Below are 22,896 nucleotides of genomic sequence, written 5' to 3'. Positions count from 1 at the left end.
AAAACGATCTTTTCAACATGAGAGGTGAACAAGCACACAGTAAAATAAAAGTGAAAATTTGACAACCCCGAGGTGAGGAAGAACAACGGCGGCTCGTCTAACCTCAAAGTCGTATTTACCAAAGCGTGAGCAAGACGGGGGAGGAGGCGGCGAGCTCTGATAAAACGATGTTTACGTTTGGAATAAGCTCAGCGGAGACGGCAAACAGACGACGTGTGTAATCTTCACAAAGAGGAAGTTGAGTTTCTAGACGAGGCCAAGATAGAGAAATGGCAACGGCTGTAATTGAAAACAACAAACATCAAAGTCATATCAGAAGGAAATGCGCATTGTGACTCAGAGAAAGAAGTCTGCCTTTCCAAAGATGATGATGCTTATGAGCGCGGTATGAGAGGTGGACTGGTCTCCAAAAGATTCGTGATTGCCTACAAATGCCACAAGATGGCGCCAAAGCACGTTTTCTATTAGACAAGGCTATGGCCTAAATATCTCCTTCCTTCAGTTCAACTTAGTTCCTTAAGCACGACGGTATCGAGATACTACGTCTGTCTCTGTCCTACCATGTTTATTGATTATTTAATTATTTACTTTTGTTAGTAGCATATTTTTCATGGTGTATGTTTTGCGTTTGATCTTGTATCCAATACTTTGTTCCAGTTGCGGTTGTCTTTTAACGAAGGTGACTAGTGTTGAGTATAATATATCAATATTTCCTGCGGTAATGTATATCATCCATTCCAGACCGTAAAAACCACAAGTGAGAGATGCCATTCATTTTGCGTGTGTATCGGCTACTGTTGCTCTCCATTATTATTTTTTTCTAGTTTAGCTTTTGTAAACTTGTAAAAATGCTCAAACTGTCCCAATTACTGGTACGGTATGCTCAAATTTGGGGCATTTCTATCACTAGATTCTCTTCAATTTGTGCTTACTCTTTTCCACCCATTTTTTTTTTTCGATTCCCCTGACACCCAAACTGTTTAGTGACACATCTGCGGTGTCAGGTAACCCGCTCTACCTTCTGCACACGATTACAATACACATGAAGCTTCTGCTCGGCAAACAAATGCAGCGTGATAAAACATCCCGCTTGAATCAAGACTGATCTCGTGGTGTCGAACGGAACGTGACGAGGATTCCGATTTTTTTTCTCGCGCATTCAGGTCAAGTTTGTTCAATTTGGTCGGCTCGCTTCTCCTAATTTGTCACTGGGCTGAAAGCAGCGGAATGAGAAAATGCTAGTTTATATTTTAAATCGGCGAGGGAGAGTAAAACAATACCAAATTAACAGGCAAAATCTTTTTTTATAAAATATATCCCCTAAAATATATTTAAAAAAAAAATGCAGTTTAGAATGGAATACAATGTGTCTGATGAAGATTAAGTTGCTAGTAGGTGATAAACATCAGGATTATTTTTTTTTTTTTGCACCGGCTTTGCCAATCCTGTTAAAGCTACAAATAAAATCCATCACTTTTAGAGGATGACGATTAATCCGACCACATTATTCTCCAAAAGCAGTGTTTTCTCAGAGGCGGAATTACAATGTCCTGGCTTTGGCTGTCATGTTGTGGAGATCAAACAATCAAAGCCCAATCAGGGCGACAACAGACTCGCGAGCGACTGTCATGCTCCCTCCATCTGGTGCAGGCCAACCGTGTCACCGCAGTAATAGTGTACACCGGAGAATCACTTTTTTTTTTTCTCCCCCCAGTCACGGATCACAAGGAATTCTCCCTTCCGGTGGCTTTCAAACATGTGCTAGCACAACAGGTTGTTTGGCATCAAATCTTAAAATGCTAATTTTCGTGACAATTTATTTGTTTTCCGATTCTTGAATGAGGACATATATCTTTCTATTGTGACCAGAAAGGCTATAGAATTTTGATTGAAAGTTGAGAAGTTGGTGAAGGCATCTATCTCCTGCTGTCTACTTCTCTCTTCTATCTGTCTTGCGTGTCCATCCCTCATCTCATTTCATCTCCTCTTGCCTCTCGGCTCTGCTCGTCGTCCGCTCTAATGTAGCTGTCACTCATACTGTCGCTGGATTTCCAAAGGCTTCATTTCCTGCTGGGGATTCCATTAGCCCCCACTCTCACCTGCTGAATTACCAGCCTCCCCTCGCTCTCCTCGTCGTACGTCTGGAGATGCGGAGGTGGACGCCATCGGTGGTGACGCCGGCATTGTGGTGCGCCGTGCCCTCCATTCCGCCCTAATTAACAAGCACGTCTGACTTCTTGATCACTGTTTGAGATTTATATTCATGGTATTCATTTCCACGTCAACTTTGAACTGGAGAGACCCGCTCCTCCTGCCAAGTTCCTTTCACCTTCCAGTTGCTTGCTTACCTTTGACTCCCCTGGATGACCTCAATCCATCTCCTTCAAAGCAAAATGGCGGAACCAATCCTAGAATTGATTTTCGTGAATGGCACCTTGGGGGCAGTGCCCCTCAGCCCGTCTCGCTCCGCCTGTGCTTGGAAATGGTTCCAAGTTTAAGATCAGGGGATGTTTGAGAGTATTTTTGGACATGTCCTGAGTGTTGTCACCTAAATGTTGAACAGAGGCTGAGATGTACCCGAGTCAAATTCCTTCTTTGGCACGCTCAAACATGGCCAGTAAATGTTCTTAAATCTTGGAACATGGATAAACATTTTTAACCCAAAATGGCTGACTATCTGCAAGTATAGCCTACACAACAAACTGATGAGATGAGTCAAAACTTCAAATTTTTAAAATTTGAATGGTAATAAAAAAAATGCTAGCAACATCTCTATTTTTTTGCAACTTTAGTATTGACACAAAGTTGACGCGCAATTTTTCTTTGCGGGCCAAATCTCATTTCACCGTGGGCCGAATTTGACCCGCGGGGCCTGAGTTTGACACCGCTGAGCTAGGTGATGTAGCATCAGTTCTTAATTAACTCTCCTGTCATGGCGGACACTTTTTGGTTTGCATCATAGTGACTGATTTGCTTTTCTCCGACTTGTTGCTCCGTCCGTATGATTCGGCTTTGATGCATCAGCTTTGTACAAATCAAGAGCAGAAAGGGCACCCCGGGGAGATGTTTAGTTGTGTTTTACTTGTTTTTTTTCCTCTGCTTAATGGCGCTCCGGGTTATTGGAGCAATTCTTTCTCTCTGAGAGCAATCGAGAGTGGGAGGAAGGAAGGGAGGGAGGCTTGTTGGCGCTCAGGCCGTCCTTGAGAACTTTTCCTCACAGGCTCCATCATGCGCAGGCTCTACAGTCACACTTGATGTGTTTCTCCTCAAGCACTTTGCTGATTGTTACACTTGATGATTAGCTTTTCATAATAGCGAAAAATAGAGTAATGCACCGATGATGGCCTTCACTGGTCATTTTGACAAGGATAAGCTTTCAAAAGCATGACTGGCAGGTTTTAGGGATGTTTTTGAGTCGAAATAAACATCACTGTCATTCAAGGAACTCAATCGTTTTGTGCCACAGTAACTTTTTGAGAAAAGTTAACACTTGCATAAGTGTGACTTACCTTTGGAAAATAACGTTTGTTGTGTCTTTGGTGTCTGCTGCTTGTAATTGATCACCATCCAAGTAGCTATCAGCGCGTTTGCATTATGATTATGCATTATGCCGCTGCCGTCATTCTATTATTCATGAGCGTGATTACGCGGGAGCAGATTACACGCTGACCCCATTGCCTTTGCTTTACCTCAGCTGTAATTTGGAAGCGGCAGGCAGGCAGGCAGGCAGGCAGGCAGGCAGAGATGCCACGAAAAAGACGGAAGCTCTCCCCGTGCCATCAATCTCGCCCATGTGCAATAATAGCTCGGGATGGAACGGCCCGGCCCCTCTAACGACGTCCCACCAGTATAGTTTTAAAAGACGTGATGGAAATGCTTATCTCTTGGATACTGTGACTCGCCGTTCACCATTCTTGACATACGACGGCCGTAACGATCGCCTCACTTTCATCCTGAAATTTGAATAACTTGTTCGAAAGTCATCTGAAATTAAAAAAGTCCAGCAATCACAAATTTGGATTTTACTTCCCACCACTGTTTCGATCTGCTCAATAGGAAAGTATTCTGCTCTGCTTCAATTTGTCCTCTTTCTACATCTTGTTCATTTATCGGGCCGGACCTCATACGTCTTGTTTTCCCGTCGCAGACATTTCATTACTCTCTTGCCCTTCGCACCACTCAGTGCTCAACTCGCTCGTCCCAATGTTTTTGGACTGTGGCTTGTTGTGTTTGTTTCCATTGCGCAAAGTTATGTCGTCGCAAACAAGTGGCGATTCAGAACTGTCCTTTGGCTTCTTGTAAAGTTATGATATATTCAATTGTTTTCTTCAATACAATTACTGTGCCCTCCAATGATATTTTTGTGCCCGTCGTCTGATATTTCTGTATTTTGTCTTTGACTCGTTCTGTAAGTTTTTGGCTGTCAGTTCGAACGATAATATTGACGAGACGGGCAGCAGACGGAGAATCAAACGTCCTATTTTCCTTCCTCTTGTTGCGCCAGCAGGAATCAAAGGCAAACTGAGCGTTTGCACGCCGACCTCCTTTGAGGAAGTAATGAGCCCAGTGTGGAGCCTTATTATCTGGAGAGGCGGAAGAGGTCGAGGGGGTGGTGGCAGCCAAGAAATCAGCGGGTGGTGACACTTTAGTTTGTCCTTCTTCATCTTTCAGGAGCCAAATTGAGTCAATACAGTAATGAGCAAAAATACAGACGGAATGCGGTTTTTATTTTAGCGGTGGAGGCTAAGTTTGCTAGTTTCGATCTTACTACCTCGAGTGTGATGTGTGGAGGCGTTTAATTGATTGAATTACATGGACGCTAAAATGAGGGTTAAGAGGGCAGCCATTTTTTTTAATATTACTCGACAATGACACGTTTCATTAACCTTTCATTTTTCATTTTCCATAGACAATTGGTATGTTCCAAGAATATCCACTTAATGATTGTCACGACTAAATTAATGAAGTAGAGAGCTTCTCAAAATGTGTTCATAACCCTTAACGTTTTAGAGAAAGAGGGACAGCATTTTGGAATATGTTTTAAACCATTTGTGCTGGGGTAAAAATATCTATCAGTTGTAATAAATATTTTAGCGTGTATGCAGTTTCTTAAGTTGTTTTTAAAAAGTTCAATAGTCAGCAAGCATATTCCATAATATAAGTATAGGAAGATTTTTGGGGGATAATATTTGTGGGTGTCTGGAACAGATGAATTGGATTTACCTTATTTCCTATGCGAAATGTAGCTTTGGATTCTGTCAGATTTTCTAGAACGGATTTATCAGCAAAAACCAAATTTCCATTTTTTATTTCCGTCTCAAATGAAACAAATTTAACCGTAAAAGTACATCAGGGTTCAAGTTTATTCAATAAACCACGTTCGACTCCTTTAACAATGGAGGACATCTTTGCGGAATGTCTTTCTCCTAACTTTGCCCATGATGAAGCGCCTCCATTAGACATGACGCAAATGTAAAATAATCCAAAGTAATGGATGGAGCCGTGTTTGTGCTGCAGATAACAAAATGTATCGTGAGTAGATTAGCATGCCGAGGCACGTACGCACACTCCAGTCAAGAGCTCTTAGCTCCACACAGGAAGTCAAACGAAGTCATTTGGCCCCCTTTTTTCTTTCTCTTCTTTTTTCTTTCTTTCTTTCTGTCGCAAGGTTGGTGTAATGAGGGCTCTTTTTCAGCGACGTGTTTTTTCTGGTGCCGCAATTCCGGTTAGAGTGGCGAGAAATCACCTGGTGGCGCTTGAGAGCTTATCCGAATAAAGATGAGTCTTATCAGTGGGATGGCGCACATGCGCAAGGTCAATAGTTGGATAAATGTCTCCACAGGGGGGCGATGTTTTTTCGTTCGAAAAATATCGTTTTAAGTCACGGTTTCAATTTGCGGTTGTAAACCTTGGTTAGTGTCAAATTAGGCTTTTGAATCTCGTTTAGGGTTTTAAAGTAGCATTTCAAGCCGTGACATTTTCAATTCTGGGTTAGCTGGTCAAATTAAGGTTCGAAATAAGAGTTTCAAGCCTGGGATAGGTTCTTAATTGAACATTTCAAGCCCTCCCCCGGTTTGAATTTCAAATCATTAAAATGTCACAAAAAGACTTCTTCACTAATGTTGTTCTCTTTTGCTCATCCAGCTTTTACCCTTTGCTGCACTCACACTTTCACATCTTTTAATGATGTCATATATTTGTTTGGTTTTCAACATGAAACCTCACAAATAATCCATTTGCCCCAACTATGACCCTATCGATGAGGTTAAACCATGAAGAGAAGGTAGATTAAACTCACAAAATCTACACACACAGGCAAAGTGAGTAATCTCTTTTAGCGTTTCTTCTTGTGTCCTATTACACAAGGATTTTCCTCGTGAAGGGAATGTGAGGCGTCTAATTATCCACAGATGGACGCCTTCCAACGCCAGCAAATGAGCACATTTGCCAATGGACAAATCATTTTAACCCTGACAAGAAAAGGGGGACATCTTGCAACCCTAATTACAATCACAGGCCAGCAAAAAACACACACAGGCACTCAGACATATGTGCTGTGAGACCACATTAGCATTTGAGTGGAGTCGAAACCTTCTTTTTTGTGGCTGCTCTTTTCATGGCTGTCTTAGCAAGTTACAAGGCTGCTAGGAGCTAATATTTTTTTTCCTCCCCAACCAGTTGCCACCGCAGACCAACACAACAAGCAAACACAAAAGAAAAGTGACAAGTGATGAGGATGTTGAGTAAGGCTTTGTTTACAACTCTGTGGAAAAAGACACAAAGTCTGGAGAAAAGAACCTCATTTTGTTTAATGGACGGATAGGATGGCATATTAAAACGGCCAGTTAGGGTTAAAGTTCAAGTATGGTTTCAAACTAAGATTTTAGGGTGTCAAAGTAGGGATTTGAATTAGGGTTTCAAACGAAGAGGTAGGGTTTCAAGACATGCTTAACTGGGGACACACACCCATAAAAGCATACAACACACTCGCACACGCCCCGATGTTAATTTTGCATAGGTTGTCGGTGATGGATGATTTTTCCGGCTAATGGTTCTAAACGCATTAGCGCAAATCGGCTGAACTCGCGCACACACACGCTCCTCCCCTCCAAGCGTAATCTTCTCCGCGTCCTTCCGATTCAATTTGCCGTCATTACTAAATCATGAGCCGCCATGTTTACGGTGACGTGCATTCATTTTTTTTTTTCTTCACATCCCCAGCTTCTCATTCCGCCGCTCGCCGTGTTTAAAAATAGCGCCGTCGCGTCGTTAATCAATAACACGGCGGCACGTAAACACAGCGGCGCGCGCACACAACACGTGTCAAATTGATCGGCCGCCATGTTTCCTTGAGCAAGGCCGCTTTGGGCGCGTAATGGCGCACGGAGAAGGATGTTTTCCTTCAGCGTTAACCTTGTTTTTAACCTGATGTATGACACTCGGATCTCTCTTGCGTCTTCTCTGAAAATGCCGTGAAAGCGGATTAAGGCTCTGAACCTCACCTAGGGCAAATCAACTTTTATTTCAATTATTTTATTATTATAAACAATAACCATTACACTACATTGGAAAGTTCAATGATTGAAATAAGGCATTCAATTAACAAAATCATGTCAATGCAGTTCTACAGAATAGTCATTATCAGTAAAAACACAAGTAGGAAATTAATACATTTCAAGATAAGCATTTCTAAATTGATGAATTTATAACTATATCAAATAGAATGTATACTAAATGACATTAGTGCAATATTTTATTCTTGCTTGATTTTGCTCAGCTCTGCTTTCACTCGTTTAAAGTGCTGTTAGCAGCTATTGACTTGCTTTCAATCAACCGTGAACACAAAAACAAAAGGAAACTGGGCAATTATTCTCTCTCGGTATCAGATTTTTGCAATAAAGTCGGAGTGTGTCCAAGCTTTGTGCAAAAAAAACTAAAAAAACAAGCTGCTTTTGATGCCTTGCCATGTTGGCCATCTTTAATTTTTCTTCTTGTATGGTGGCGCCTGCAAGCGCTTTAAACACTTTTGTGATAATACTCTCCTCCTCCTCCTCCTCCTCCTCCTCTCCGCTCTGTGTTGTGTTTGCTTTGTTTCCCTGCCTCTTTATCTGCTTCACTTTTAATTCAAGCAGCATCTCGGACCCTCCCGAAATTAATCTGAAACGACACAATGAGCTTAGATGGCATTACATATGCAAACAAGAGTCAGATATTAAAAAGACGACGGCTCGATGAATGACAATCATGTGGATGTTGGATTTCCAGCTTGGGGAAATGAAACATGCGTGATGAATCTACGATCGCATGTTCTGGATGGCCTCGTGTGCTGCTTTTATGACATGATTAACATGCAGTTATTCTGAGCGACGTTATGTCTTGCAGCCATAACACGTTCAACTCGTACGTATCAAAAAAGACCTCGCTGTCGCTCACGTTTGCCTGCCGACTTCTCGGTAACCTCGTTAGCATCCGCCTGTTTTTAGGGAAGAGCGCGCGTGCTAATTAGCGCCCTCGGCCAGCTCGACCTTTACACAAAAAGGCTACGTTGTCGCCTCGGATGAAAAACGCGTTAATGCCAGTTTTTTTTTTTTAGGGCCCTTTTTGATTAGCTTTGTAATTGAATTAAAAATTGAGCGTAAATGGAACATGCTGAGTCAGTGCGGCCTGTAAACTCTGTCCACTGACTGGCCGAGATCATTAATTGGAAAACGGATCCATTTTTTAAACAGAATGTGACATTTTTGTGGTAAGTGTGGTATTTATCCGACAGAGGCATACATTCTGTTCTCCAAATGAGACTCCGATAAGGCTTCATTTCTATTTGTGGTTAATGAATGGCTGAGAAGTTGTCGTCATTTTTTTTCCAATTTGTTTTTATCTGCTCTGTCGTGTCCAATTATCGCCTTAAAAAAAGAATCAAAGAAAAACCTTAACATTCCACACGTTTAAATGAATCTCTTCAGTGCCATTCAGGTTCCCCCGCCCCGCCCGTCTCGGGCACGGCTGCCTAGCGTCGGGTGATTTACGTTGCGTGATTAGCTGATGAGCGGTGAGCAGAGAGTGGAGAGGCCCTCTAGCCAATTGGGACAGGAGTGGAGATAATCACACATGCTTAGGCGTTTAATGGGAATACGCTGGATATGAATTTCCTCATCCGGAAAAACAAACAGAAATGATTAATGGGAGGTGGTTGCTTGCGGAATTAGCATCCGAGATGTTGACTGTTGGAATTCACTGAATAATTCAAGGTGTTTCTTCTTCTTCTTGCTATCGCCTGCACTGTGCTGCACTCGCAAACACATTTACAATAGCCACGAGTGTCACTTGTATCTTTTTAAGGATGCCACTGGGAGATTAGTGTCCATAGTTTTGTCATATATGACATTACAAGCATGCTAATGCCAATGAGCCACATGCTGCTTCACCTGATCCAATTGTATGTGACACGCAGCGTGGATTGTTTATGCGGTTACATTTGCACCCACGCAAACGCAGTGGCAATTTGGGGTTGCCGTGGCAACGGCTGAGGAAGTCATTTTGCTACTTTTTAGCACTAGTTCATATTGATGATCTATTAATTGATGGTGTGACCAATTGAAGAACGTATTTTTTTAAAAAAAGGCATCAATAGCTCCCGCTGTATTCCGAATAGGCTTGAAGAAAAAATCTACAGTGCATTTTTCTTTTTTTGAAAACTTTTTTTAAACTTTTTTTTTTTTAATTAGCCCGCCAAGACATCAGGAGCTAATACGTTCTCATTAAGCACAAATCAACAGTGGAGAGAGCAATGTAGGATAAAATTAGCTATTCCTGACAACTGAAGGCCACTATATGTTTTAATTAGGCCGCCAAGAAGGATATACGTTTTAATTAGCGCCGTCTCCCGCGGCCCAAGGGCCTGGAGGTTTAAACACTAAGGTAGCGGTGTTAATTAAATGACACTAATTGTTTTCTCTCCCTTCCGTTAGAAGCTTCACGGGATCTTTTTTTTCCCCCTCTGTTTCGCTTTGGCTTTTAAACAGCAAACGCCAGATAAATAAATAAATCAATAAATAAATAAATAAGACTGACCTACTTTCATGTATTCCCCGGTGACCCCGCTAGCTGCAGGTGTTGCGTGCACTTTCATCTCCGGCGCCAACCAAAACGCGGCCGACGTGCACTCGGGTTTCAAAAGGTGTAACATCTGTAAGCATCTGGAGCAATCATAGAAAGAATTCATTACACGGCTGACGTATTTGGATTTCTTATCGACCGCATGCAAATCATTGAAACTTCAAAATTATTATCGAAAATGGGATTGATCATACATGTTTCCTTTAAAAGAGATTGCGCAGGCTAACGTTGCTTAGCGTGAGATTGTTTGTCGGATACCGCGTAGAAGCCAAAGAACAAACGAGAGAAGCGGTCTGGACACGAAGGAGAAAGTAATAACAATAAAATGGTTTAAAGAAAATCGAAGAATGTAGAGGAGGAGAGAGAATGCAGTCTGACTCTGCTTTGCCCCCATTACACAAAGCAAATACCTTTTCTGATTGCATTTCTTTCTCTTTCTGTGTGTTTGCGTGTGTGTGTGCGCGCTCGGGCGCGTATCGTCAACTTAGAAAATAAAAAGTGACTCGCCAGGCCAAAGTTATGTTTTTGAAAATACTGGTGAGCATTTTCGATGCGTTATTTACACTGGGAAAATGTGAAACTATTGAACCTGGACAAATTATTAGAAATGAACACAAACAATCTAAGCTTGACGAGTCCATGGACCAAAATGCCCTTCTGAATTTCCCATTAGGATATTGAACAAGTTTCAAAGTCGAGTTTCGAGACAAGTCTTTCAAACCTGGATTAGAGTTTCAAATTTGGATTTTAAGCTATGATTACCATTTTAAAGTAGGCTATCAAAATAAACCGGCATACCCCAAGTAGTATTTGGTGTGACAATTATCCCCCAATTGTGTCCTCAATTTGGAATTAAAAAAAAAAAAAAAATCTAATGTCACATCTGTGGCTCTTTGTGAAGCGCACAGCAAAAATAAGGAAGTTGTGCGAGCCACCCGAGACGTAGCCTACATAGAAATGTCGCGCGTGCACACAAACACGGGAAGCTTTGAGGACACAGGAAATGCTCGACAAGACGCTTTCCGAAGCCGGAGGGCCGAACGAACACAAGCTCGTGACGCCTTCCCAACTTGCGCCTGCCTAGCTTTATTACACTACGCCTTATTTATTTAATTCCTTAATTTTTGTTTTCCTCTCCCGCTGTTTGCCTCTTCCCCTTCATGTTCCTGTTCCTGCTGCTAATTAGATGAAGACATATCGCGCCGCTGTGACAGAATTCTCCACAGCGCCGAGCGCTGATATGAATAATTGAGACGCAATTAGCCTTTCGCCATCGCGTCCGCCGCTGACCGGGCACCCCGGCCGGCCGACTTACCTGCTCTCTACCGCCTACCTTATTAGCCGCTGCGGGTGTCCGCTTATGATGAATGTAAGACAAGCATTGGATTACATGCTACAGTAAAAATGTCCAACAAAGCAGATCAGACCTGTGATTCCTTAATGTCCAACAAAGCAGATAAAATCTGTGATTCTTTCTAATTTTCATATTCGCCCCTCCCTCACTAGTTTTAAACCCAACACATGATTTTGATATGCTAAGCTAAAATACTAAAAAAGTCTTTAGCAACTACTTTTTAAACACCTCGAGCATTTAATGATCAGTTTGATACGTTTTATGTGTTTATGATGACGATATGGATTTGTGTGGTGTCCTTCAGTGGCCGAAAAGGTGCCTATGAATCAAATGCATGATTGGTAGTACACGGTGCTGCCACTTATAATATTGTCAATGGCTACAAGTCCATCCATCAGCCTGTGTGACCATCCTTCCACCTTCTCTTCCACCTTTCCTCCTCCTCCTACTTGGCTCTTCTTCCTCCCCTGACAGCACTATGAATAACAATTAGAGGATATACAAGTCGCAGAGAAACCATTTAAAAGTTTGAAATCACTTCTGTGTCACCGAGGAGGAAAAGAAAGAGGAGGAGGCCTGTTGCCGAGGATACGGGCTCAAAAGGGAGGGGGCGGGGGGAATATTTGTGCGTGCGTGCATTTGTTGTAACGTGATTAGTGAGTAGAATACCAAATGGTGACGAAAAACACAAGTATGCTAACTGTTGAAACATTTTATTTTGCACTTAGTGTGAAAGCAAAATAGCCTGGAAACAATTAAAAATTGCTTCACATACACAAATACAACCGTGTAAATCTTCCCCTGACTTGAATCTCTAATTCAGTTTAAAAATACTCCAAATCTGTCATAATTTTCAGTTTCGAGGTAAAAAAAAAAAAAATTAAAATAAATAAATGCACATGATATTTAAAACAGTTAAAAAAAACATGTACATCTTCCTTGAAGCGAACTTAGTTTTAAGATCATTTCAGCTGTATTCCGAGTGGGTTCCACACTCGCTTCTGACAAATCAATTAGCAGTGTGTTGACTCATCTTCGTCGCCGCCGCCGGCTTCAATTAAGCACCTAGCTGGAACCTGTCACATCAAAACCAAAGCCGGAGACGCGCTCTCCATTTGTCTTCTTAAACAAGAAGGAACCATCCATCAAGAACAGTCATTTGGCATTCAGTTGATTTACTTACCGTAACGCTAAACTGCTTTGAGTCGCCACCCACTGTGAGGAAAATAACTCCAGCTCCATATTTCCTATGGAGGAAACTGTTTAGTTATCAATGAATATATATCGTTTTGTGTGTCCTCAAAAGTTGAGGAAACCTCTGAGTTGCCAACAAGATCCACGTCACTTAAGTGGCGGTGGCGTCTTTGCGCTACCTTTCACTAAGGCAGATCAAAGCGTGGCCACATGACACTTTTTCTTTAACTTGAAGCCGACACGAGCGTGGTGGAACGACGGCGTCTTATCAATTATGGAGACGCTCTCACACACCATTTGCATCATGACTTGTGCTTTGCTGCCAGCCATAGCGCGGCTGCGACCACAACGGCGTGACCGAGCCATCTGCACAACTTCCACACACACACAGACACGTACGGAAATGCAACACGCATACCCGCGCCGCAGCAGAGGATTGATAATAGGGCAAATTAACTGTAGATTCGCAATGAAAGATCAGTTCATTAAAAATGCATTAAGTGTCAACGGGTTCAGTTGATGCTAAATGAAAGGAGGAGGGGAATCCAGATCATCACCATATTCCCCTCAGACGTGCGGCAAACATTGCAAAAGATTACAGTCGGTAAAACGACGGATATTGTGGCAGTTCTACGTAAACATGCCTACGAAACAAATTCAATAGTTTGCCATTAAAGCGGTCGGCAGTGTTTGTCCCAAATGCATTTCGCCTCGGCCGCTGTTTCTTTTATCCGAGTCGTCTTGTTCCGTTCGGGCTTGTCAAAGTGCAAAGTCATCGGGGGGACAGCGGCCACCTCCGAGGAGGCCCAGCGTTTAATTGCATCCTGTTTAAACACATTCGTTTCGCCCTTGTCGTCTTTTCCTTCTTCAAAGTCTTGACACGGATTTGGCTCTCGCCGCCTGCTTGCTGTCTTGCGTGGAAGCAAAGTGAGACCCGGCTAGCGGCGCTGTGATCTCCATACTTGAGGAGTTTTCTCTCACCCAGGACTTGAACCTTGCATTTCAATGTGGCCCCGTGATAATTCCGACCATGAGGAGGATTGCGCACATGTGCGTTCACACACGCTTGAGCGTCAGTCTCTTGCACTGCTGCTGAAAGGGAGATGATGATTATGCAAATGAGCACTGTCTCTTTCTGAAAGATTAAACAGGCCTCTGATTGCTTTTACGTAACCTTCACTCTCACCCGGGCCGACACTGTCCTCCCCTCTGTGCGCACAATTGCACGTAAACACACGGACACACTCCATTGTTACGATGGATGACGCTTGCTTTGTGACCTTGTGCACAGTTTGTATGATTTTTCTTTGGCGGTTTAACTGTTTAGCAATTGCAAATTGGTATTGAACACAATAGAGACAAAAATCCGATGGATGGATGGATGGATGGATGGATGGATGGATGGATGGATGGATGGATGGAGTTTATGATTTGAAGTTAGCACTAATGAACTCAATGGGCTCATCACTTAGCACATTTCTCCATTAACCCGGTGTTGCGTTCAAGGACACCGGATAAATTTGATAAACAAAAATAAGAGGCCTACCACTCAAGTGCACTCTCGCTGGCACACTTGCCGACACGCCGTAGACCAGAGATGTTTAATTAACTCAATGTCGGACCACCCAAGGACATCCATTCAATGCACCCCCCCACATACACATATATTTCCCTGTTTACTCAAGTGCCACTTGATGATTTAAAAAGTAATCAAGCTTCAGTAGGCCCGGGATCGCTCCAACCCTTCATCCGATACGCAGTGTAATTATAAAAGCGATAATAGAAGATGCTTCCTTCAGGTGATCTTATCCTGCGTTTTAATTGGTTCAGACTACAAAACATCGATTCATGTCCATTGCACATCATTAAATGTGCAATCTGAAAGTGGCGAGATCCTAAGAAAACACTTGTCGTTATCATTTTTATAAAAAGAGCATTTATTTCAAAGTTTGTTTTTTTTCGCTTCGTAGATTGAAGCACATAGTAAAGCAACGGTACAATGTTCAGAAAATATAAGTGTGATGCTGAATCATTTTATTTGTTTTTTTTATCTTAACATGTTTTTTGTCATAATACTGGAATATCTGTATGTATACTAAAAAATAAGAACTTTTAAAATTGTACAAATCGGTACCATAAAACTCGACTGAAGAATAAAAACCAGGCGTTTTTCTCTTGAGCGACAAACGGGTCGCTTCGCCGGATTCCTCGAGCGGGGAGGAACCGCGATGAAACGCCAAATGACGGAAAACAAAAAAAGGCAAAGGAAGCAAAACAAGCCAACGCTGAACATTTCGGCGGTACACCAGCCAAAGAGTTAAACGTGTCGCCAAAAGTAACAACAATCCAAATAACAATAATAATGATAATACTGATAGAAAACAATGTGATAATAATTATAATAATAATATAATAATTAAAAAAAATGAAATTTAACCACTTAAAAAAATGACGTCCTGGCTTCTCGGGGGGGACGGGGTATATGTGTTTCCTGAAATGATTGCAACACATGTTGATGCAACAGATGTCGCCCGGCCTTTCAGAAAACACCTCACATCCTGTTTGTTTCCAACGAGTGTAACGCTCCACTCGTTTTGCACATTCGCTTGCAAACACGGAAGCTAGCTAGCTTGCGTTTTTTGACTCAAATAATCAAATGAACAAAACACAACAACGGATGGATAGAATGCACGGCGAGTGTCCGTTAAGGCGGTATTGAAGATCTCACAGGTTTTTTTTTACTCGTTTATGATTGATCATCATCATCATCATCAGTGGAAGTAGGGTTGCAAAATTGTGGCAAACTTTCCATGGGGACGAATGGGAATTATTTAAAGAAATGACACTAACCCAGGAATTTACAAAATGGAAAAAGTTGCCTCTTAACTCATTCAGTGCCAGCTCGGTTAAAATTGATATTGACGGCAATGGCAGTGAATGAGTTAAGATACTTGCAGGTGGGCAAGGAGATCATTCGAGGTTGTCTACTTGTGGTAAAACAAATCTTTATATTAATGCTTGAAGAATTACCTTTGCATTGGATTACCCTCAATTCAAATCTAATTCCTGTGAACAGTTTCCAGTTTGGAATATTTTTCAAAGTTCCCCCAGTTTAACGTCCGGTGGAAATTCACTGGAAATATTTCACCCTTTTGCAACCCTAAGTGGAAATGATTGATAGGACACAAATCGAGGGATCAAAACAAATCGTCATCCACCGTTTTGTACGTCCAATCCGGTCCGTCTTGTTTTTTTTATTGTTTGTTTTTCACCACAGGGATTCAGTCCTGGTTTTCGCAGCTACTGAAGCGTCTTACGTCGTTGGTCTCGTCTCGTGTGTGTTGGCCTCCGGAGTTGTTGTTGATTTATTTTAAGGCCACCGTACTGCCAAGACAGTATCAACAACCCAGAGAGTCCTTAGCAGTATCGCACAGCAACAACAAACGGCGGGACCGTCGGTCCGGCTCGGACGGCGATCTGGAGGACCCCGTCAAGGGGGTAAAACCTCGAGGACGTTTGTGAATCCAGTCCACAAAAGTGTACACAACCTCTAATTTCAGCTAAACTGTTTTTTTTTTTGTTTTTTTTGCACTAAGTAAATTCCAAACACACACTGGTGAAGTGATACATTTTTTTTTCCCCGCCCGATTCCGCTCCGGTCCGTAAGCAGTAAAGTCGGGAGCTCTCGGCGTTTGTTACTCGGGAGGAAATGGGAGAAAGTTGGGAAGGCGTCGGCGCAAAAATCCTCATGGAATCATCGGAATTTGTTGTTATTCTGGAGGAGGTCCACCGTTAACAGTCATCGTCGTCATCGCCGTCGTGAACCGAGCAGTCTTTGGTGCCGTACAAATCGGCCAGCTTCTTGAAGCGTGGACCCCAGCTGTGCAGATAGTCATAATCCAGGTCAGATTCGGTGGTCACCGATTCCAGAGAGCTGAGCGAGCCGGCCAGGGAGCCGCGACCCTCGTAGCCGTAGATCTGGATGGAGTCGTAGGGCGGCGCGGTGGGATCGCCGTCGGCCTCGGCGACGCGCGTCTTGATGAAGTCGTCCACGTCCACGCTGTTGGCTGCCGGGTGGCCGCCGGGTCGCAGGGGGAACTGGAGCTCCGGTTTCATGTCCTTCCTTGGGTGGAAGCCGTTGGCGCCGTCTGGATTCTGAAACCAGACTCGTTGTTAGGGTTCCTAATCAAGGCTTAGGGTGGCATCGGGATTCAAATTCGGGTTACCTGCAGCGTGGCGATGTCAAAGGCCTCCGTGTCCTCCTCACCGCCGCCCTCGTCGTCGTAGGTGATGATGTTCTCCCGGATGTCTTCCTCCTCAAAGACGATCAGAGGCTCTTTCTTTTGGCGCCGCAGTGCCACAAACAACACCACGATGACTGCGGGGCACACAATCAAACTGTTGCTCCAGCAGATTGTAACCGAACCTCCATCCCGTTTAATTACGATGCAATCGTCATCCGAGGATATCTAATCGCGGTTGGTGGGCGGGTGGTTCTCGGTCGAGACGTAAATCACCGGAATGTTTTCCAGCTTACCCAGGAGGATGACGATACAGGCGAGGATGGCGATGAGCGCGCCTGTGCTCAGGCCGGCGGGCAGCACGTAGGGCTCCACGTTGCAGGACAAGATGGTGTCCTTGCTGTCGCAGGAGCACACGCGCACCGTCAGCGTGCTGGTGCTGCTCATGGCCGGAACGCCGTTGTCGTTGATCTCCACCGGCAGGAAGTAGACGTCCTGCGTCAGACGGCTGAATCCCTTACGCAGCACGTAGATGCTGGCCGTGCTGTCTGTGCGGACGGAGGACAGATACCGGATGGTCAGCAGATGTGCTTTTTCTCAATTCGGGAAATGCGTGCAGATGTGTGGAGTTTTGAATTTGGGTTTCAAGGAAACAAATACTTGAAAATGACACGAGATGAGCAGATTGAATCCAAAAGGGCAAAGCTTCATTTGCTCAGATGTGAGCCGTCGTCTGTTGCTACGTGCGAAGCTGCCAACACGTCTGTCTCGTGTCTTTGCTTCTATTTCATTATCACCACAGATTCCTTCTCTGTGTCCACTCGTCCGCTCTGGCTGTTACTTGAAGATTCTCTCGTAGCTTAATTCAATCACGACGCCCCCCCGAAGACGTACGGACAGATGGATCGAGACCACAATCTAATTAATGCGGCCCCCAGGATATGGAGCCATACTTGTGTGGACGTGTGTGTGTGCAGCAGAAAGTTAGCGGTGATGCTAAGGTGGTTCACCTCTGTTGTCTTTGAGGGAGAAGTTGTGGTTGTGGGCCACCTCTGGCGCCAGGCGGAAGGTGAAATGTTGACGATGAGCCATCTCGTCTTTGTCTACCGCACTGACTGTTTCGATGACCTGCGATGGATGACACAAAGACAAATGAGTGTCAAATCGGAATGGTGAATGGAGGAGAGTTTCACTGAAGGGTTTCTAGTGCAGTTCTGGTTTGAAGCCTTTCAAATTAGAATTTGTATCTTCAAGTGGTTTTCATGATGATTTCCATCCTTACCTTTCCCGGTGCAACGCTTTCACACATGAGCACTTCGTTGTTGGTGGCAAACTCTGGAGCGTTGTCGTTCCTGTCTTTCACTTTGATGTTCACGCGCACTTTGGTGTCCTGGTGGTGGCCACCTGCGTACACATAAAAGATATTCCGTCAATCAAGCCCCGAGGGTGTATTTTGAGTATCCCACATCGGCACGGCTTGTAAGAGTGCCCGCCATCGTGCTTGCTGCTTCCTCCCACGCGTCTCACACAAACATTCTGAGCGCTTGCGTAATCAAAAAGCTTCATAAAGGATGCATCCTTGTTTCCTTCCTTCCACTCAATTTTCTTCCGTTCTATTCTTTCTTTTGCTACTTTTGTTGTTGTTTTTACCTTCCCTGCACGCGTCCTCCATTCTTAAAAACGTCCATTCAAAAAGTGTAGACTTCCTTTAGCACCATCTATGACATAAATAGGACCGAGCCTCTCATTGACCGTTTTTTTAGCACATTTGTTTTTTCAGGAACGGAAACTGCAGCTCAGTTTCTGTTGCGACTGGACCCTCTCATTTGAATTTTCCAGCACCCCGTCATTAGCAGGCTTCTACTTAGCTTCCCAGGGCCCCCGTTAGTGGTTAGCGTAGCCTGACTCTGCGGGCCACGAGCCGGTTTCCATCTGGCCGTCTGGCGTCGACAGCGCCGCGGGGAAACCGCACGGCACTTGGCGAGCCGGAGCTGCTGGCCGCGGAATGCCAGGGTGGGGCCCCTTGTGGCTGGGGGGGGCCGACTGGTCAATTTGGATTTCTGTCTTTGGTCTTTTCTCGCTGCATCGGCCATTTTTATTTAAGTCATAGCTACACGACATGGATGTTTAGATGCATGACTTCACCCTGTGCCATTTTGAGAGTTTGATAGGATTTCTCTTTTTTGTGCTGCGCACCGGAGGAACTCCATAACCCCAACCATGCATGACTCACCAATCTCAGTGGCCGACACAGAGATGTTGTGCCAAGCCTGAGTCTCTCGATCCAACGGTCTGGTGGTCGTGATCATGCCATCCTCCGAGTTGACGCTGAAGAACTGCTCCACGTCCGTGTAACGCGGAATCATGTACCTGCGAAGAGGCGTTCATGAACTCGTAGTCCCAAACCGGCCTCAGATCAAACTGTCGTCATACCTGACTGGGTTGTTGGCAATGTCCGTGTCCTTGGCGTGGACGCGTCCCACCTGAGTACCAGCGGGGGCGTTTTCCTCCACCTCAAAGGTATACGAGGGCGCCACAAATACGGGTGGCTCGTCTGCATCCTCCACTGAAATCTGCAAAAGTCATAGCAACACAAATTTTAATCAGGTGATTCTTGAATCACTTATCAAAAACGTACCTTTATCGTGGCCTCATCCTTATATGGCCCCCAGGCCAGGTATTGGGGATCCACGTGCACGTTGTATCCCTCTACCTTCAGCGTGTACGACCTCTTGGTCTCAAAATCCACTCGCTGAGGACGACACACACAAAAAAACCCTCATCAGTTTCGTGTCAGCACTCCACACGTTGGACCGGCCGGTGCGCTGTCCTCATCTGATGCTAGGGGGAGCTGTTGCTACACGAATGCAGCTGCTGCAGTCTTGCAGTGACTGACAAGCAAACGTGGGGAACCCCAAAATATATGTACCATAGTTATATAATACCACCCCAACCATCGAGAGAACACAATTGATTAGGTGGTATAGTAATGTTCTAGTCCAGTGTCATCGGCCACAGATTCAATTGTCCCATATTGAACAGAGCCGTAATTCAATTACTTTGTATTCGTGGGAAGGCACTGACACACAATAGCCGATAACACTGAACGCTGAACTGTGCTTGGGAGGATTGTCTGAAAGAAGACAGGAAACATGTCTTTGTAATTGCTTTACATACATTGAAACGCTTCTTTTTATACCAATACTAAGAAACTGTTCTTATGAGTCCTTTTGCAACCTCAGTTTGAGCACCACTGCTTTAAACCCCCTCCAGGGCAAGCAAGTTTCAACTTCTGCATAGTCAGCCATCGTACGAAAACCATAATACGCTCTCGTGCGGTGCCAAGAGTACCAGTTTCGGCTTATCCGCATCTCTGTTGTCTACGTAATGACAGTAAATAACACTCTTCGCCGCGTCAACCTTTCTCCCGAGAAAGCGGGATAATAACACGCTTTCTCCTCCCTCGACACTGTTTTTCCAGCAGCTGCGGGAGCTTTAACATGGCAGACGTCCCGGGTGAGAGCTTGATCTCCTCCTCGGCAGTCCGGAGTGTCGCTTAATGGAATCCCGACGGGAGGAGGCAGGCCCGTAAGTCTGCTGTGCATGTACGAGCGCCGCGCACACACAATTTAGCTGGTGTTAACGTGGATTAAAATGCTCGGCTGCATTCGGAATTGTTTACTCATTGCCTAATCATTCCATCTCACCGCCCCCCAAAAAAACAAAAAACACTGGACACCTAGCTTCCCTTTCTAAGATCTTTCAATGTATCTCGAGCGGCTCACCTTTCAGCCAATCGTCAGACACGGCCAGTCGAGCACCTGTAGCCAAATGCGGCTCGCTGCATTAACCGGGTATTTTTACGAGCGGCGTGATGACAGCAGTTAAGTGATCACAGATTTAATTAGCGGCAATACAGAGCGGCGCAAAACATCTGTTCCGTCTCGACGAGCTGCCCGTCGTCCCCGACGCAGATGCGTCAAACTCAAGTGAACTTGTTGACTCGTAAAAGGTTAACAACGCGGAAGAGTTTCAGCGTTTAGTCACGGTGGTCGGATGTGAAAATGTAAAACTGAACCCACGGCGATACAGTAAGTCTACGGGATAAAAAAATATATGCCTCCAAGTTTTGTCAATTACCGATCTACGTGTGTTGCGCCACCATTTGTGATCCAATATCTGCTGCTTAAAGCGTAAGAACACGGTCACATATTTGTTAGCCTGCCCGTGGTGTTTCTCATTATCTGTTAGCGTTAAGCTAGATGACCAAAAGTTATTTAGTTGTTTTAAACATACGAATTTCCATTTCTCCGTTTAGTTTGACAGTAAATTTCAACAGGGAGTGCCATTCAAGCCTCTTTGTATAAAATGATGTAAAATAATACAAAAAATTGTTGACCCTAGCTGCCACACTAGCAAATCCAAAAAACTTGCCATGTGATGAGTGTCAAACTGTTTTTGGGTGAGGTTTAACACCGACCCAGATCCCTACCTTTAAACAATACCCGACAGAACTTGAACGTGTCAGCGACAAACTCAGCGGGAAGCCAATGTCACAGAGGTGTCCCACTTCTTTCATTTTTTTCCCATCGCTTTGGTCACACTCCGGATCGCTCGCTCACTTTCATTCATGACAATATTCACAGTGACACACCCACAAACACACATAGGCATATGCACACACACACACACACGCTTCTTAATATTCCACAAAGTGCTTTCGTCAGGACACAGTTGAAAGAGAATAGTTGATTAAAGCTCATGCCGGTGTGCGTGAATGTGTGAGTGGGAGAATAGAGATTAGTGAAGGCTTCTCCCGACGCAGGTTTCAAAGTGTTCAGGTGTGTGTGTGTGTGTGGGTCTGTGCTGCCTCTAGTGGCCAACAGGTGATGATTTCCCCTGAGAGGCATCAGCACTCAATAATCACGAAGCGGCGCATCAGAATCAGGACACTGTAATCAGATCGAGTCCAAGTGGGTCTCATGATGCGTGCAACTCACACACACACATGCATAACCACGCACGCACACACACACTTCAAATCAGCCTCGGGCTCTGATGCCGTTATTACAAGAGTCGTAGTGAATTGGAATAAAGGATTTTTGGGGTGATTGCTTCCTGTTATCATCCAACACACATGCACATGCTTAAGTACACACCGAAGCTAAATGGATCGTAGGTGTCAAAATATTTTCGGTTATGTCATCATTTGCACTCCACAGTCCTTCAATTCAATCCATTTGTGCAGTTTCACAATTTTAAGCATTCTGCTTAATAGCCACAATTTCCTCTCGAATAAAACTCTGGATGCCACTTTATTATATTCTACAATCTTTATCTTAGTCTTCTTTCTGTAAAATGGGTCAAGTGGTTTTTCCAGCTTCCTTCTGACTGATAGATTCGATGTGGCATTTTTTTTTTCTTTTTCTTATTTTAAAATGGAAAATATGAGCGCCAAGCAGGACAAAAGGCTGACATGTGGGGCTCCTCCCTGGTAACCACACGGGAACGTCCAGTGCCTTCATCTTTTTTTTTCTTTTTTTTCAATGGCCAACAAGTCATCTCTCATGTGTCTTCTCGGCATTGGATGTGGTCAAGAGTCGCATTGAGCTCGCTCGCTCGCACAGCTGCCCGCCTCCACCGCACTTTTTTGGATGACGCTTGAACTCGAGGTTAACCACATCACCCCGACCCACTCAAATGGGTTTATTTCATTTTTTTTTTTTTTAAATTTATGCTCTCATTTCCTGATAGCAACGGAAAAGAAAAAAAACTAAAGCCGCCGGAGTCTCAGAGTGGCGCTGAGCTGCTGTATCAAGACAAAAGAAGATTTGTATCGATCGAGTCGGGTTATAGACAGAGATTTTCCCACAGACTGAATAACAGTGAGCTGGCTGTCCAGATGGACGGATGGCTTTGTGTTCTACGTAGACAGGAAGTGCAGTGACCGGGCTCAAGTCTGAGTTGAGAACACTCTGACCTCCAAACTTC

General features: G+C 44.2%; 1 protein-coding gene across 1 annotated transcript in view; it reads right to left on the bottom strand.

Annotated features, from left to right (window-relative positions):
• Window positions 1–14,577: 14,577 nt before the first annotated feature.
• Window positions 14,578–22,896, bottom strand: part of cdh11 (cadherin 11, type 2, OB-cadherin (osteoblast)) — a 45,156-nt gene continuing 36,837 nt past the window's right edge. Inside the window, exons 9-16 of the mRNA XM_088385952.1 lie at window positions 19,544–19,657; window positions 19,339–19,478; window positions 19,139–19,275; window positions 18,188–18,309; window positions 17,916–18,033; window positions 17,202–17,453; window positions 16,891–17,042; window positions 14,578–16,819 (exon numbers count right to left, since the gene is read on the bottom strand). Of these exons, the coding sequence (XP_088242078.1) occupies window positions 16,457–16,819; window positions 16,891–17,042; window positions 17,202–17,453; window positions 17,916–18,033; window positions 18,188–18,309; window positions 19,139–19,275; window positions 19,339–19,478; window positions 19,544–19,657 (1,398 nt within the window). The 3' untranslated portion in view covers window positions 14,578–16,456. The remainder of the gene's footprint in view (window positions 16,820–16,890; window positions 17,043–17,201; window positions 17,454–17,915; window positions 18,034–18,187; window positions 18,310–19,138; window positions 19,276–19,338; window positions 19,479–19,543; window positions 19,658–22,896) is intronic.

Source organism: Syngnathus floridae, chromosome 9 (assembly GCF_059516105.1).
Source record: "Syngnathus floridae isolate MCC-2025c chromosome 9, RoL_Sflo_1.0, whole genome shotgun sequence".
NCBI lineage: Eukaryota > Metazoa > Chordata > Actinopteri > Syngnathiformes > Syngnathidae > Syngnathus > Syngnathus floridae.
The sequence above is the reverse complement of the archived record's forward strand: the minus strand, read 5'-3'. Positions and strand labels throughout refer to the sequence as shown.